Here is a 16,835-nt window from a genome sequence, read left to right on the forward strand (position 1 = left end):
TCTTCATTTATTATTTAGTCTCCATGTATATGATTGTCCAGTGCCTGTGTCCCTGTATTATGAGCATCAGTGCTTTAGATTCCTTCAGTTTGTTGGCCTTTATTATTGCATAGATTTCATAGCAAGTCCCGTGGACAGATTTGGCATAGTCCTTTCCTTGACTGAATAGCTTATGGCTACTGTTTTTATCCACGTTATTACTGTCTCTTTGCCTTGCTGTTCATCATTATCTGCTTGTAAGTTCATTTAGCCATAGCTATATCTGATATTCCCTTGTCTTATACGATTTTTCTCTCATCGTTTTCAACCAGTTCCTTCATTAACAAGGCTTGTTTTCAGCCATGCTGACTTCAGTCCTAGTTTATCTTGTAAATGAAGATCAGGTACTTGGTTTTGCTTTGTTTTGTGTTTAGAGCCTTTGGGAAGAAGGTCCATGTGCAGATTGAGGTGGGTATGTGTGAAGGTATAACCAGCTGACTTAAGTGTGCTGCCCACTCCACTTGGTGTGTGACTCCTGCTCTCCAAGTCTACTGCCTCCTTCAGCAGATGGCCTCTTAGGGACTTTATAGTCTCATTAGATTTACAGATGCTGTTAGAGGTGTGGTGGGTTTCTCTTATACTGTCACCTTCTTATAGCTAGATATCTGTTGGAGAGTCTTCCTCAGGATTTTAGTTGAAGAAGTTCACTTGCAGGGGAAAGAAGCCAACCCTTTGGAAATTCTGCTGGAGCGTAAATACTAACTAATGATTCACGCCGGCTGTCTATTGCAGCTAGGGCTGCCTGCAGCGTGATGTGAACACTCACAGATGAAAACGTGATTGTTTTTTGCCAGGGGGTATAAATTACAGATGTTTAGAACTCCTTCATGTACAGACATTCTTAGCATTTAGACTTGGCCTTTTGAAAGTTTACTCGTTTTGAATTTATTACGCCATTCTGACCAAGAACATGCAGGAAGTTTGTGTACGTATATCTTTATGCATACAGATATTGAGGCATATGTTTGTTTAAGTCGGAACTCTGAAATTGATGGCCTCCTCAGTGACTAACGTGCACAGTAACAGAAATGTGTAACAGATCACCTTAGACTCAAATGTTTCTGGCCTGAGTTTTTGACGACCACGTTTACTTAGAGACAGTTTTCTGCTTTCATCCACTGGGATGAAGACTCCACCTAAAGGAGGGTGAGGGAAGTGGTCTGCTTGCCATAGCTTGCCTTCCAAGCGTTGTCCAGGCAGATCTGCCTTGTGCAGCCTGGAAGGGTTAGAGGACTTGGGGGATATGAAGGGAGAACCAAATATTGTTGTCTGTCTGAGAGCAAGGGAGTGACTCTGCCAGTCATAGAGGGACCAGTTTATCCCTCCTTCACAAGAATAACCCTTCATCTCCTATGTTTTGAAATAGATATCAAGACGACAGCTGTGAGAAAAGGCGATGAATATGTCGTAAATGGTGGTAAGATGTGGACTACGTCTGGGTGCCAAGCAGACTGGATGTGCCTGCTGGCAAACACCAGTGATGGACCTCCCCATCGAAATAAATCTCTCATATGTCTGCCAATGAATCTACCTGGTAATAACACAGAACTCTTTTTCTTCTAATTTTGTTTTATTGGTGGTTTTGAGTGTGCCCAGTAAACGAAGGAAAATTGCTTGACAGAAAGGATTGCACCCATAAATGCTCTTCTAAGTTAAGTGTTTCACTGCCATACGAAGTTGGTTCTGAAAGGCGCTTGGACACTTCCACAAAAAAGTAGGGGACGAGCAAATGAGAAAGAAGTTAAATGTTTTATAGACTTCAACTTGTGACTCCCAAATAATCTTATATGGAGAGTTGTTTTCAGCTCTTGAAACATAAATTCATAAAAGTTGTTCAGATACATTTACACGGGTGTATTTCATGACCTTCTGTGAGAATGAATAGACAAGTCAATGCCAAGGACAAAATTAATGCCTCAAAGCGCTCATTAAAAATAGAGCCAACATTTTTTTGAAAGTCATAACATCCAGTGTCTTTTAGTTTTGGAGAAGTTCCACAAAACTTTTATCTTGGTTTTCTGTCCTCAAAAGACATGAAGATGCAAACAGTCTGCAAAATAAGTAACATATTGCTCTATTTACGTAGATCCTTGCTAGATATGAACTGTATGTAAAATGTTCTTAAATTATCGTTCCAGAATAATGTTAAACTCTTTCTGGTTTTGCACGAGGACTTGTGAACAGGATATATACTTCTTTTTTTCAATGAATGGAAAATTAGGTTTAAGCTTGCTTATTTCTTCAGAAAGTATTGAAAGTGATTGTCAAACATGTGAAAATAAAAGGACAAAGAGTTTAGAGATTTCAAACTTAGGAAATACCTCCCAAAACAATCTTATCCCACATGCCAACACCTGCCTCCCAGGAGTCCATGGGCAGTATCTGACTCCGTTAAGAGTGGGTTTACTGACCAGCTGTATTGAATACTAGAAGGATGCAGTGCTGTGCTGTGATTGTATTGTGTGGAAGGTTCTCCACCACCCAGCCTGGTGGGCTTGCTGAAGAGAAGTGCAGGCATAGCCAGGGTGCTTCATGGCTGTGCTCTGCAAAGGCATCTTTTTGTCAGGGCGCTACTATAGTTACCAGTTTAAATTACAAAAATAGTCTGTGAGTTAAATGTGGGCTGGAGTGAAAGCTTCAAAGATCTTGGAAGCAGGGATTTGTTTTTGAAGATGGCTAGTAATTTGGGTGAAGACACTGAAGAAATACATCCTGATCTAAGGGTACAAGTTTCAGTGGTACAGTCCACACAGTGCTTGTTCCTGAGTAGTCTGCAGACCTGGGAGCAATAATGTGCTCTATGCATAAAGGACATCATTCAGAGAGGGTACAGTTAAGGTCATGTTGGTGGGGACCTTTTTCTGTTTTAACACCTTTTTGATTTTCACTCATTTTAATATTTAAAAATGATGTAATATATTAATTTAGTTCATATATCATGTTAATGTATTTTAAATCTATAATATCTATTTAATATATGATGATAATATATTAATGTATTTATATATTAATATAAAAATTAAAACCTATGACATTTTTATTCATTCAATTCAGAGTATTTTACACACAAAAGATTTGTCATTATCAGCATTTCATACGAAGGGACGCCACCATGACAGTGAACCAAAGGTCCCTATGTTCGCTTAATGGATCAGACTGAGAACAAAACCCAGGTCTCCAGTGTGGCAAAAGAGGGTGATGAGAGCTACTTAAGGGAATGTCTCATAAGTGAATTTCAGAATGGAGTGAGTCAAGCAAGTGAGTGAGTTACCTTTGGAATTAAGGAAGTTGTGAGTGGGTTGTGAGTTTCTACAACCTCTGCTTATGCAGGACAGGCTTTGAATGGAGGAGCTCACAGAAGATGGACCGGAGCTGCTTCACTAGTTGTTGTCTTTGTCCTTATTGATAAGTGGTGGGCGAATATGTAACTCAGAGCCAGGATCTCCCTGAATTTCCAGGTAAACTCGCTTGTCAGCCATCTTCATGAAGTCCTCCTTGTGAATTTTCCCGAAAGTGTCAGAGTACAAATGCAATACTACTTCTTTGAGATCAATTTTCCAAAACCAGCAAAGCAACTAACCCACAGTTAGTGGCAGATCAGATCAAATATACAGAAATGAACTTGGAGCTTTTCAGCTACTTTGCTTATTCCAGCAAGATGCGTGAGTCATTGTAGCTTTAGGGGAGGTGTTGTTAGGTCACACAGCCTATACACAGATGTTCTTTACCTGTGGTAAATAGGCAATTTTTCTACTCAAAATCTGAGTCACCAGAAGCTAATCTGCAGAAGTGTCGAAGTCTTCCTAGAAACAAAAATTGCACTTCTGCTAGTGTATATGCTTTCATTCTTCTGTGTGATATGGATATTGACCTCCAAAAGGGTCACTCTACCAAGACTGGTGACCTTGTGAAATGACGCTTGATTGTGCTCCGTGTGTCGTATCAGAAGTCAAAGTTTTCATGAAGGCAAAGAGCAAAAGTGTGGAAAAGGCTGCTATTTGACACAGATGTAAGGAGGAAGCTCCTACTATTTTGATACATCCCAAGGATGTCTGTCTGCCAAAGATTATGCTCCTTGGAAGGCAGCAGACCAAGACTGTACAGGAAGCATCTGGAGGACATAACTGAATGATGCTCTGTCGAGTGTCTGTAGATGTATATGTGTCAAAGATCAAGAACGAGCGCGATGGAGAGTGAGTGTGTTATGTCTGACTAACTGCTGCAGTCACCAGCCTATATGGCAGGGTAAGGAAGGGGTCCGTGGCACAGCGGTTACTCATTCCTTGCTAGCAGCTGGAAGGATGTAAGAGACTAGTCCAGCATTTTTCAGAAAAATCCTAATTTTTTCATACTTGTATAACGTGGTGATAAAAAAAAGGAAAAAAAGTTCCAAGTCTCAAAGCAAATTAAACTGGTAGTTTATGGGAGATGTGAAGTAGGATTTGCTTCTTCTAATTTTAGGTCTGTACAGTGTCTATTTTGGGGTGAAGCAAATCATGGTATAGATTTGACAGACACTGCTGAATACATTTCTCATAAAGGGAATTTGGATAATGGCAGTGTGGATTCACAGTAGATGTCCAAATTAGGTGAATACTCCTCATACTAACAATGTCTTAAAAAAACAAAGCTGGATTTCTCATATGATGAAAGAGGATCTAATAAATCATAAAATGTCTGTGGGTAAGATATATAGACAAATGGCTTGCAGCCCTGATCTGGTAACTGGTTTGTCCTCCGAGTCCTTAGACAGCACTAGGGTAAACTGCAAGGAGGAAATAATAAAGAGAAGAGCATCCAGGAAAGGGGAATGAGTATGTTTCTCAGGTTGCAATTTAGAATGTGCCTCTTTCCATTTGTACTGGCACTAAACGGTGTCAGGAGAGAGCGACTGCCTTTCTCTCAAGATAGAATATAGGAAATAAAAGAGATTGTCAGAAGGCTGGAGGAATGGGAGAAAAAGAAAAATGAAAGATGCCTGGCAAGAAATGCCTAGGAAGAGGTACAGCAATCCATCTCAGTGATACTGGTGCAAGTACCACAAATGGCTCTGTTAGTGATTTTAGTAAGTCAGGCACTTGGCCTTGCTAGATTGAGAGTTGTGTACTGGATGGCTTGTGATTTATTTAATACAGACAAACTCCAGGAGTTATCTGGGCAGATGATTTCTACTGCTACTGGTAATTTTTAGTATATAGTACCCTTTATGAAGAGAATTAAGATAATTAAACTAAGTAAAGGAATATTTTGATGCCCATATTATAGCCAAAGAGATGATTATGTATCATTGTCTTCAAAAAAGAGAAAATGTAAAGCATGTGCTAGCAACAGAGAGGTCACTAGGCAAGGCTGATGCGTTTGGCCTCCTTCTGAATAAGAAACATTAATTAATCTAAGAGCAAGTGAAACTAGTAAGGCACAACAGAGTGAGGATGCTACTGGATTCCGGAAACTTGAGCACACAACCCAATCTGTAAGTATGAATAGAGATCATTAACACATTTAGCTCTAACCAAACATATAAAAGCTTTCTTCAGTAGTTGTTGTACCTTCATCTGGGGAAGTACACAACAGGATCGGTTTCGCAATATAAGCGACTGGCAGCAGTTGTGCTTTTTCCAGCAGAGTCCTTAGTAAACCACCGGCTAACAAGAGCAGTAAGTGCATCTTCATATGGATGAGAAGCAGTGATTGCATAATACCAGTTGGAAGTAGAACTGAAGACATGATCTCTGAGACTCTCAAAGAAACCAAGCAGTAATATTCCAACAGGAAAAGATGTTCCAGAAATCATTTGGGCTTGTAAATGGCTCAGTATGTGTGTTTGTTTAGCTCTGATTTTAATACAGAAACAAACCACAAATGCTTTTTTGGCATGACTGGGTGCAAATCGCTGGATAATTTTCAAGATTTGAAGAGTCCAAGAGGAAAAAAAATTTATACAGCTGTCCTGATTTTTCTTCATGCATTGAACACACATCAGAGCAAGTATTTCTAACACATAATCTGTTTATAGATTGGCTGGTGGAGAAAAATCTTGAGTGGAAGGCGTGGAAGTCTATGTGGACCTTATTCTGAGAGCAGTCTTGGCATTTGGAGGTAGTGTCAGTGTTTCATCTCTGCAGAGAGATGAAACTTTCCATAACCTTGTTCAATACAGTCAGAGAGAGTGAATTTGAAGGGAATGACTGCCAACTTCTTCTGCCTGTGAAACCAAAGTAATTTTCCCATGGCTGAAGGCCTCCTGTCAGTAGGAGATGTCTATATTAGTTCAAAGAGACGTTCACTAAAAGCCATGAAGGATAGCAAGGTACAAACAAGTACAGAGAGGGACTACAACGATTTGTGCAGTGACCAACTCCTACTAAGCCACATTAGAGAGTAGTAGAGGATTGGAAAAAAATAGAATGAAGAGGAAAATACTACCAGAATATGTCCTGATCAAAAAGCTGGTTAGAATACCATATATGTGAGTGGTAAAACATTTAGTTTTCTGCAAAGACATATATGCTGATTTGGAAGGCTGTTTTTCTGTGTATATTGACTTGGCAGATGTAATCAGCATGTTTTGCACAAATCTTCATACCTGGTTGTTGGCCTCAGTTTACCTCTGAAACATTCTTGACTTCCATCCCAAATATTCGTATTAGCCCCAGAGAACAAGGAGGTAAAAGCTGAAGACAAGATAATTGCTCCAAAAAATCAGTGGATGTCTGTTAAACTCTCATGGCACAGTGGTAAGGTGTGCTTGCATCTGAACGATAGCAAGAAAGACCCTGTAGCTAGGAAAGAAAAACCCAACAGGAAGGAGTCCTACCTGGTGTGACTTGGTAGCTGAAGTCTTATGTGGCCAAAGCTGAAGGAACCGGGTTAATCTCCAACAGACCATTGCACGTGAGGTCAGAGTCAGTGTTGCATAGGGAGGTCTGTGGGGGACCAAACCCTCTTCACAAGCGTATCCACATGAAAACTCAGAGGACTGAATTGTGAGTGGGTTTTAGGCCATCATAAAATACACAGTTTTAACAAAATTTGGAGTTGATATGGAATTGTTAGATGTTTGTAGCAGTTAAGAATTTGAGTCGAACTTTTTATTATTAGGAAGAAGCGGTGTGGTGTGATTATAAACTTTCTTCTACAGGTGCCAGAAAAAATCAGGATAGACTAGAAAGGAGAGGCTAAATGTGGAAGAGAGGGAAAGGAAGAGGATTTCCAGCGGGAGAAATTCTCTAATTGCAGCTTGAAATGTAGCTCTGTTTTTAACGTTATTAAAATATTTCTCTACTGTTTCACAGCAGTGCAGGCACTCAGCAAATACTGCTAAATTGAATTCCAGCATTTTATTATAGTGCGCTAAAAATCAAACATAAGCAAATAAATATTTCATTGTTTCGAGATGTGCATGAAGTAAAATTATTACTGCTAGTAAACAATTATTATTTGGGGGCAAGATGAAAAGTGAGACCTTTACAGTTGCAGTTTCTGATTTGCTAGTTAAATAAAACAGAAAAACTCTTAAAAATAGATGTGAGCTAATTTACTCTTAAAGTCCAGAATACTGTTATGTTTTTTCCTAAAGCTGTTTTTCACTGCGATCTTGGCACATACCTTCACATCTGCAAACTTTGCTTTCTTATAAATGCTGTCTTGTACATAATGCTTCTATTTTTTTGTGGCCTAATACCCCTTTTTCTTCAGGCGTTCATGTTGCCAAAAAGATAGACAAACTGGGCATGAGGTCGTCGGACACAGCTCAGATCTTTTTCGAAGACGTCAGGGTCCCCAGCAAAAACCTCATTGGCGAGGAAGGAAAGGGTTTTATGTATCAGATGTTGCAGTTCCAGGAAGAGCGACTGTGGGGAGTAGCCACTGGTAAGTCATCGTTTGTGCTTCTGGGGCCGGGCAGGAACACAGGGGTCACCCTGAGCATGACTAACAGCACTTTCCTTTTATTGAAAAGTGCAATGACCTTTTACGATCTGTTTTTGAAATCTGTCATAGCCTGGATACAGACAACCTTCCCTTTCTGTAGGAAAACTTGAAATAGAAAATACTTTGTGAGGCATTGCAGGCTGGTTCTTTTTCTTGGTGCTCTTCTGCTGATAAGAAAATACTGCATCATGTTATGTCTGCTATAAATAGAGTATAAAGGCTATCAAAATACTGGCTTGAAATAGAAGGATGGTGACTTTTCCTGTAGTACGGTAAGCTGTGATGTTTACCCTGGATTTTAGAAAATTAACTTAGTGGCTGTGTAAAGAAGTGACTCTTACAGGATGTAAGAGCTTTGTTTTGTGGATCTGTTTTACCTCTATACACTTTGGACATAGGTGGTACAGCACTGAATTCCTTTCCCTGAAGTTATGCTGTCATAGAGTTCCCGTTACTCTGAACTTGGGCTGTACAGTCTTTTCTTCTTCGACTTAAATATAGTGTGGTTTGCTGTAAGAAGCTTGGTCATCTTTAAATTTCAGGGTTGTATAAATAATCTCACTGTAATGGTGCTCCTGCTATTCTCCTGTCTGTTGCTGTTTGTGGCTGGAAAATGCGGAACTCTAAGAAAGGATTTTCTGATTCAGTGACCAAATAAAATATCACTCCCTGTTGTGGGTTGATCCCAGACCAAATATTTTAAAGTTAATAAATCTTTGGTTTGAGCCAAAATTCTTAGTTAAGCCTGAGATAAACAGTAAACATGAGCATAGTTTTAGGAAAGAACAGGAGGTTAGACTTGCAAGGGATGCCTCTGCAGACTCAGGCAAGGAGGAGACGTGGTCCTGCTGCTGGTCTTGCTTTAATCGAGGCATAGACAGGCTGTAAGGATGTGCGTTGTGAATTTGTATGCTCAGTTTGAAATCTAAGTTAAGCAAAACAATCAGAAACTCTGGGTTGCAGCGATAATCCCCAGGCAGCAGAGTAGCCAGTGGCGTTAGTCATCCCCCAGGCACAAGTGACAAGCAGTGACAGCATCAAAACACAGAGCCTGGCAGGTTAGATCACTCCTGCTAAAACCACTGGCAGCTTGGTACTGTCCAGCCTTGCACAACCACCCAACAGTCACCGCGCTCTGCTAGGAAGCAGGACACCAGGTTTCAATTCTTCTTTTTGCCCAGAAAAACATGGCAGGAACAGGCGAACCCTCGCTCTGGATGAGCTGTCTGGAAAGGGCATCTTCACCCTGCTGCACCCGGCCATGGCCAGACAGGGGCCATCAGGGATGAAGAGCCTTGGAGCTCACCCAGGGAGAGGGAGCTGCCTCCTGCAGCATGTTGGCCAGTGTGTTACACCTTGCTGGGTCCTCTGGTTTTGCTTTTATCCGCTATCCGATGTAAAAGGCATGGGGACAAGCAGGGACAAGACCCATGCTTTTGGGCCAAGTTGCAAACTTCAGAGGCAACCAGTTGCAATAAACAAGAAAAAAAGAGTAACCGGTGTTCGGAAGGGAGCTGGGTGCCTGATGGATGCCGTTTGTTACACCATGACAGCCAGTCCTGCAAATGGTTTTACCTATATTTAACCACAAGTGTTTCGCTGAAGGCAGAGATGTGCAAAGCCATGTACGTGCCTTCGTTAGTTTTGTGATTAGGTCTGCAGGTGTAATCCCAGTCCTCGCTTCTGGTCCTCAGAAGGATGTTTCTGTTCCTTCCCAGTTCATGGCTGTTCATGTGGCATTGAAAACCATCGGTCTGCTTTTAAACACTGTAGGGACCAGTCCTGGCATCCTCACGTTCACTGCTTCCTAAAACTGGCAAGAGGCAGTTGACCACCATTCTTTTCTTTCTTTCCTTTTTGGGGGTTGTTTTGTTTTGTTGTGTTTGGAGTTTTTTGTTTTGGTTTGGGTTTTTTTTGTGTATTCTTAGTATCAAGTATAATGTGCTCCAGCCTTCTCTTTGTTATTATTTCTTTGTGGCCAGATTTCAGAATGTGTGGGGAGTTTCCTTCCTTCTTCACCACCTTTTTTTTTTTCCCTTTTAAAATGCATTTTTGGTTGAACAAACTTAAAATATAAATGGAAAACTAATTTCCTGGAATTTCAAAATTTGGTCACAGGTGTGGTCTTTTCTTCCAAGCGACATGTTATCAAAGGCATTGGTGAAAGTCGCTGTGTCTCTTGCTTCATTGAAAGAGAAGAGCTGCCACGTATCTCTCCCATGTTGTGACACTCGGTAAACACCGACCATTTACAGACCTGTTGCACTGATCACAGGAAAAGAATGTTGCTATGGCAAGAAAGCAAACAGGTTTTTTCGTGAATTGCTTAACTTGGAGGCGAAGAGGGAGTTCAGGGTGTGTGAGAGAGCAGAATGGCACTTTGCTAATGATTTCTATCTGCTCCTGTAGCCTCAGTTTTATGAGCACTGTTGAGTCATAGCCAGTAAGCAGGATGACAGATCCTTTTGCATGGGCAATGCACGTCTTTAAGACACAGATTGCTTAGCTTGGAGCTCACTGTACATCTCACTAGACAATGATCAGCCACAGCCTGAGAAAAATGTATTAATTTCCTTTTGAGAGGAGACATAGCAAGGCAAAAAGTGAACAGAAGTTTCAAGTGTAAAAATATGAGTTGGATGGAGGTACGAGGAAAAGATTATTCTACATCTGGCAACTTCAATTGCTTTCACAATTCTCAGCTGTGTGGTAGACCATGCGTTCCTCAGGCTGCCCGAGAGTGATGTTTCCTGCATGTGCTGTCAGCTGAAACCCATGGGGCCAAGTTTGTCTGAGGATGTGAAGAACATTATATGACAAAAGAGGAAACAAATATACAGCGGGTGAAAAATAAATGTTCAGAGAGAGAATGAGCTTCACTGTTAGGAATGGGGGTATCTATGTAGTTATATGACTGGCAAAGTATTGTGTGCTATTACATTGTACAAGGCTGTCGGCGGTCATGGTGTTCACGATGTGCTGCATTTCATTGCTGTTTGCTGCACAGCTAAGCTTTGCTGTGTTAGAGCTATGCTCGTAGCTGTAAAAACCTGTAGTCATAGCATCACAGAATGGTTTGGGTTGGAAGAGACCTTTAAAGATGATCATGTCCAATCCCCCTGCCTTGTGCAGGGACATCTTCCACTATATCAGGTTGCTCATAGCGCTGTCAAACATGACCTTGAACGTTTCCAGTGATGGGGCATCCACAACTTCTCTGGACAACCTGTTCCAGGGTCTCAGCACCCTCATCATAAATAATTTCTTTCTTATGTTCAAGCTAAATCTACCCTCTTTCAGTTTAGAACCATTGGTCCTTGTCCTGTCACAACAGGCCCTGGTAAAAAGTCTCTCTACTTCTTTCTGATAAGCCCTTTTTACGTATTGAAAGGCCTCAATATGGTCCACATCTGCCAAACAAAACTCTCCACAAATTCAGCACCTGTTGTTATCCCAGCGAAGCTGCAAGAAACTGATAGCCTAGCCCTTCACTTCGAGGCTGGTTTGCCTTGGAAAACAAACTTTTTGGTTTTCTTCTTCTTTAAAACAGGATCTCTCCGAGTTTGCTCAAAAGGTAGCAGCACACTAGTTTCCTTGCTTTAAAGCAGTGTCTCCCATCTCTCTCACCTGTCTTCCAGCTCATTTACTAAAAGCCACTGTGAATCTTAATGTTTTTTCCCTTCCTTTCTATACTGGGATCTGATCACAGAATGCAGATGTAGTAAGCAGTGTGTTCGTGTTCCTTGATCTCTAAATAGGTTCCTGCCTTCTCCCTGAAATGTTCCTTGAATTTACTTTTCTGCAGCGTTCCTCAGGGAGCACACTGTCTGCCTTCAGATTTTCTTTCAGGATTGTAACAGACCTTCAGGACACAGGTTGCATGGAAAGCAGGAGTTGCCACAAGCTTTTGATAGGTCCCCAAACGTGGCATTAAGGATAAAGTTTACATACTCATCATTACATACTGCTCTCTATGACTTTCCTTCCCTCCTCCCCACCCTTCCCCTTCACTCTTCTCTGAGTTTTGGCAGTTTGGGGCTCAGGTGAAACAGGGGTAAAGAGGTCTTCATGGTACAAGGAAACACAAGATTTTTTTCAGAATTGAAACTCTGCATCCCAAACGGAGCATGTGGAATAATTTACTTTAGAAAACCAAATGTGTTATTTGTACAATGTAAAAAACCCATCTTTTTCAACAACAAAAAAAACCCAACAGACCTGGCTAAAATGATATCTTGTTCTGTGCTTTGTTTCTTCAAGTCCTGACACCGCTGGAAGCTACAATACAAGAAACTATTGACTACACTCGCCAGCGGAAAGCGTTTGACCGGCCGGTCCTGCACAACCAAGCCGTGCACTTCCGCCTGGCCGAGCTGGCAACCGAAGTGGAGCTGCTGCGCTCGCTGCTGTACCGCACTGTTGGTGAGCTCCTACAGCTGCCTTTCCACATGGGCTTCTCTTCATGCGAAGAACGTTGTGAGGCTAAAGGAGCGTGGGGAGGTGGTTGCCAAAAAGGCAGGCTGGCATCAGTGACTCTGTGCGTATAACTGTGCTTTTTTCTTTCTTTTTTTTTTTTTTAGCTCTCTATGTGGAAGGCAAGGATGTGACAAAATTTGCCTCCATGGCTAAGCTAAAGGCAGGTCGTCTGGCCCGTGAAGTGACTGATAGCTGTCTCCAGTTTTGGGGAGGAATGGGATTCACCAGCGAGGTTCTGGTGAGCAGATTTTACAGGTGAGCAAGTGAGTGCTGAAAACAGTGAATGGCTTTACTGACATTTGGCCTCTTAAAGGTCCTGCTAGAAGATCACCCACTTGAAAAGGGCACCAGCCTCTAGCTGGTGTGAATGCTATTGTTCCACTGATGGCATAGCACTGATGTGTGTGTTGTGGATGCAGGGGGATCCACGTTGACTTTGGGGTGACATGTGTGAATGTCAGGACATAGCCTCGCTATTCCTTTGCCAAATCTTGACCTTGTATTAAAACTGTGTAATTTGAACTACCCACAGATTAGCTTGAATGTCAGGCGAAAGAATTAAACTCCATGTTTTCCCTGATGGTCCTCTGGTGCCTGCCAGGATGAGGTAAAAAAGGGGAAGCCTACCGACAAGTGGGTTTTTTTTTTTCCTTTTTGCTCTTTTGCTTGTAATCCTGATTACAGGAACAGAATTAAAACAAAACAGAGACTTTCTTCCAAAATCAATGAAAATCAGCTTTCTCTTTTTCCCAAAATATATGTGTGAAACTAGAGTTCAGCATTAGGCTCCTGTCTTTTCTGATAGCAGTCTCCACCTGATTTTATATATATACACACACACCAGATAACTCTGTGAGACATAGGAGAGATGTAGCTGCTTCCAGCAAGTTGTTAGATCATTAAAATGGTACAGAGGCCTTTTTGCAAATCAATAAAGTCCCTTCAACTTTTACCATATATCTACTTAGAGCAAAATTCTCTAAGCAAACAGTTTTCTTCGCAGGTGTCAGGAAAATTCTGTCCCCAGTGTCTTACATTCTGTAGAAGGACCAAAATGGAACTTGCATTTTCTTGCAGTAACAGATTTCAGTTCATCCCTTATGCATAGGATGCCTAATCAAAGGTTAGAAAAATTAATCAGTGGTTCAGTTGAAAGCTTTGGTAAATGTATGTGTGCAATGTGAGAGCAGAACACTTTAAAAAAAAAAAATCCGTAAAAGGCTTGATTCTTTTTACTAGGTTGAGTTACTTTTTCTATTTTTAATAGCATTTTATGAACAAGAATGCCATTGCAGTAGGTCAGAGAGATCCTCAACCTTTTTTGACTTGTGGATTCCTGAAATTTTCTGGTGAAGGTACAGACTGCTGTATGGTGGTGGTTTTAAGCCAGCTGTCTGTATCATGGGTTTTCGTAGTTACTTTTTTCACAGCCTCATTATTAGCAGCTACTGGTCTCTGGTGCAGATGTTAAAGCTACTGCAGTCGTAAGTCTGAATAAAGTGAATCCTTGTCTTGAAGCACTGTCACTGTAATAATGTGTACGGATTAATGTGTACGAGCTTTCATTTAGCTTTGATTTGTATTTAGATTTCCTACCCCAGTATATTATTGCTAACTGCAATACAGGCTTTTCTGGGTGAATTCCAGAGTGGTTTCTAAGTACATCAGAACGGTCACATTTTTCTTCGAGAAGAAATCCAGAGTATTTCCGATGGGTATAAACTGTGTCAGCTGGCTAAAGAAACCTATCTTCCTGCCTCTAAACCAAACGCTGTTATAAATGAGGCTAAAGGTAGTATGATATCTATACTCTAAAATTTTCAGTGAATCAGTAAAATTCCATCATTGAGTAACCATAAGCTCCAGGAAGGGAGAAGCAGAGTATTACCTAAATAAACAATTACAGGTTCAAGTCAGAACCCAGTTAATCTGTAACGATAAGCAAAGCAGCGACTTTCCTAAAGCCGTTCTTTTTCATACAGCAGTCTGAGTAACCTTTCACGTCACTGGGATGTTTGTCAAGTAGCAAGCAGCATAACTGCACAGCGTGACATCCAGTCATAATGCACGGAGATTTTTGTAGCATAATCCTTACCAAGTTTCCAAGGAAATGTTAGTCTTTGACACACGTCAGGCTGTTACTCCTCAAAGGGCACGCAGCATAATGCATGGTTAGTGCATGAAGTCTTTGAATTTTAGTTATTGGTATTGGTGGGAAGACAGTAAACAGACCCGGCACAAAACTGTCTGCCAAATGACTTTATTCATGTCTATTGTTTCAATCATTAGTCTTTTAAACTTTGTAGAACAAGTGATTTTTCTAAAGTGTAGTATTCCCTAGAAGGCATAAAGATAGCTGTTTCACCATGTAGGTGCCTATACTGGCCTGATTTTATATACGTAAAGGTATCATTTTTTTCACTCTGAGGGTGGTGAGGCACTGGAACAGGTTGCCCAGAGAAGTTGTAGATGCCCCATCCCTGGCAGTGTTCAAGGCCAGGTTGGATGAGGCTTTGGGCAACCTGGTGTAGTGGAGGGTTTCCCTGCCCATGGCAGGGGGGTTGGAACTAGATGATCTTTAAGGTCCCTTCCAACCCTAACCATTCTATGATTCTATGATTTTCAGTTGGAGGGACTCTGAGAAGGAGAGTGGATTTGGAAAAAAAGTTTTGAGTCCAAATATCAGAAGTTTTAATAGAAAAACACAAGCCATTATAAAAAACAGTAAGAGTGGACTTTCCAGACTTTATCCTACTAGCAGGATTCTGGAGGAGAAGAGCGCCAGACTGGTGGTGTGTTTGTTTATTTTTCTTTTCCCTGTATGAAATGCTCAGACACATCAGGACTTTGGAAAAATCAATTATTGAACAAACCCACAATCTATATGAAAACCCCAGTTTGTGAGAGAGGGAGGAAAACTTTTTGTAGCAAGTATATTGAGATTTTTCAGACTTCATAATGTGACTTTTAAAAAAATTTCAGGTACTGATCTATATGTTTTGATGGTGATTACCTACACTTCAATTGTTATAGATTGGGGTTTTTTTAATTGAGATTGTTTCTAAGTACTAAACACTGTGTCTAACTGCTGTCAGTTCTTACAAGTTTTACTCTTGTGGGGCGTGATGGGGAGAATGCTGACTTCTTTATTTGCTGCGTTGTTAAAGACTTGAGAAAACAACAGTGAAAAATATTGTTTGACTACTCGTGAAATAGTGTAAATAGCATTGCAAATGTACATAGCTGCAGAAGAAAACATATTTTTCCCCTCAGCTGTCACCTGGATACTGCAATATGAAGCTTTATTTGTAATTAAGGCTAGTTAAAACTCAAATTTCTATATAGTTTTAAGTGGATTTTTTTTTGAATAAGTAATGCATTTCCTTGTAAATTATTTTTTATATTTCTCACATATTTTAAAAATTCAGTTGAAATATTTTATTCAGTTTCATTCTTTATTTCATTTTTTAGACCCTTTCATTCTTTACCAAGCATGTATAAACTAGAATGAGCCTAGACAACTGAGTTTCTTTAACCAGTCTTTGTCATTATCACAATTTATGGTTGTCCAAAATTAAATGAAACCCATCCGTTTCTGCTGACAAAAAACAATTTGCTTTGAAGTCAGCAGCTAACTGTTGGGACAAGACTTAGTCATGATTCCTCAGCGATTTGTGAAAACAAATCCATAGTTTCCACCTTTTTCTGCAGAGGTTCTGAGATGGATGCCTGTTTACCACTTTGGTTGGCTTTTATGAGTGCCTTGAGAGGGAATTTAGGAGATGAAGCACGACATCTAGCCATAATATGGCAAATCAAAGTCAACAACTGTACAGCGATGACTTTAAAGCGGAGCTACGCTTCAGAGCAGGACAAGGTGATGCCCACTGCTGCTCAGCTGTCCCTTCAAAATGCCCCTTAAGGGAAACAGGCAGGGCCATGGGAACCAGCAGGCGTTGCTGCTGGTGGCAGGGCTGTGCCACGCTGGGTTGTATCACTTCAAAACTTCTCCCTCTGGATCAAAGTCACCTTTAGATGTTGCTTAATTTGGACAGCCTATAAGCAATCTAGCAGAGTCTGAAGATGGAAGAAGTCACTAAATATTAAACTTGAGAGTACATCAAGATATTTTGTGGAGAAAAATCTTGCCAGTAATACAACTTTAGTAATTTTGAGAAAAAAGGGTAAACATTTTGCAGTCAAATTTAATTTGTGCTGAAAGGAAGCAGCGTGTAAATGGCCTTCTGGGAAGCAATGATACTCTGAGCCACGCAAACCTTGTCAAGGATTTACCAATGGCCTCCTAACCAGGGAAGCAGGGAGCAGTATCTCTGAGGGACCGCTGCCATGAAGCCAGGCTGCTAGGCAAAAACAGAGCTGGAGACACC

General features: G+C 40.9%; 1 protein-coding gene across 1 annotated transcript in view; it reads left to right on the forward strand.

Moving 5' to 3' along the window:
• Positions 1-16,835, forward strand: part of LOC104384328 (putative acyl-CoA dehydrogenase 6) — a 90,825-nt gene that overhangs the window by 70,658 nt on the left and 3,332 nt on the right. Inside the window, exons 5-8 of the mRNA XM_086614963.1 lie at positions 1,406-1,573; positions 7,738-7,911; positions 12,232-12,393; positions 12,552-12,702. Of these exons, the coding sequence (XP_086471089.1) occupies positions 1,406-1,573; positions 7,738-7,911; positions 12,232-12,393; positions 12,552-12,702 (655 nt within the window). The remainder of the gene's footprint in view (positions 1-1,405; positions 1,574-7,737; positions 7,912-12,231; positions 12,394-12,551; positions 12,703-16,835) is intronic.

This window comes from Tauraco erythrolophus, chromosome 7 (genome assembly GCF_009769465.1).
Source record: "Tauraco erythrolophus isolate bTauEry1 chromosome 7, bTauEry1.pri, whole genome shotgun sequence".
Classification (NCBI taxonomy): domain Eukaryota; kingdom Metazoa; phylum Chordata; class Aves; order Musophagiformes; family Musophagidae; genus Tauraco; species Tauraco erythrolophus.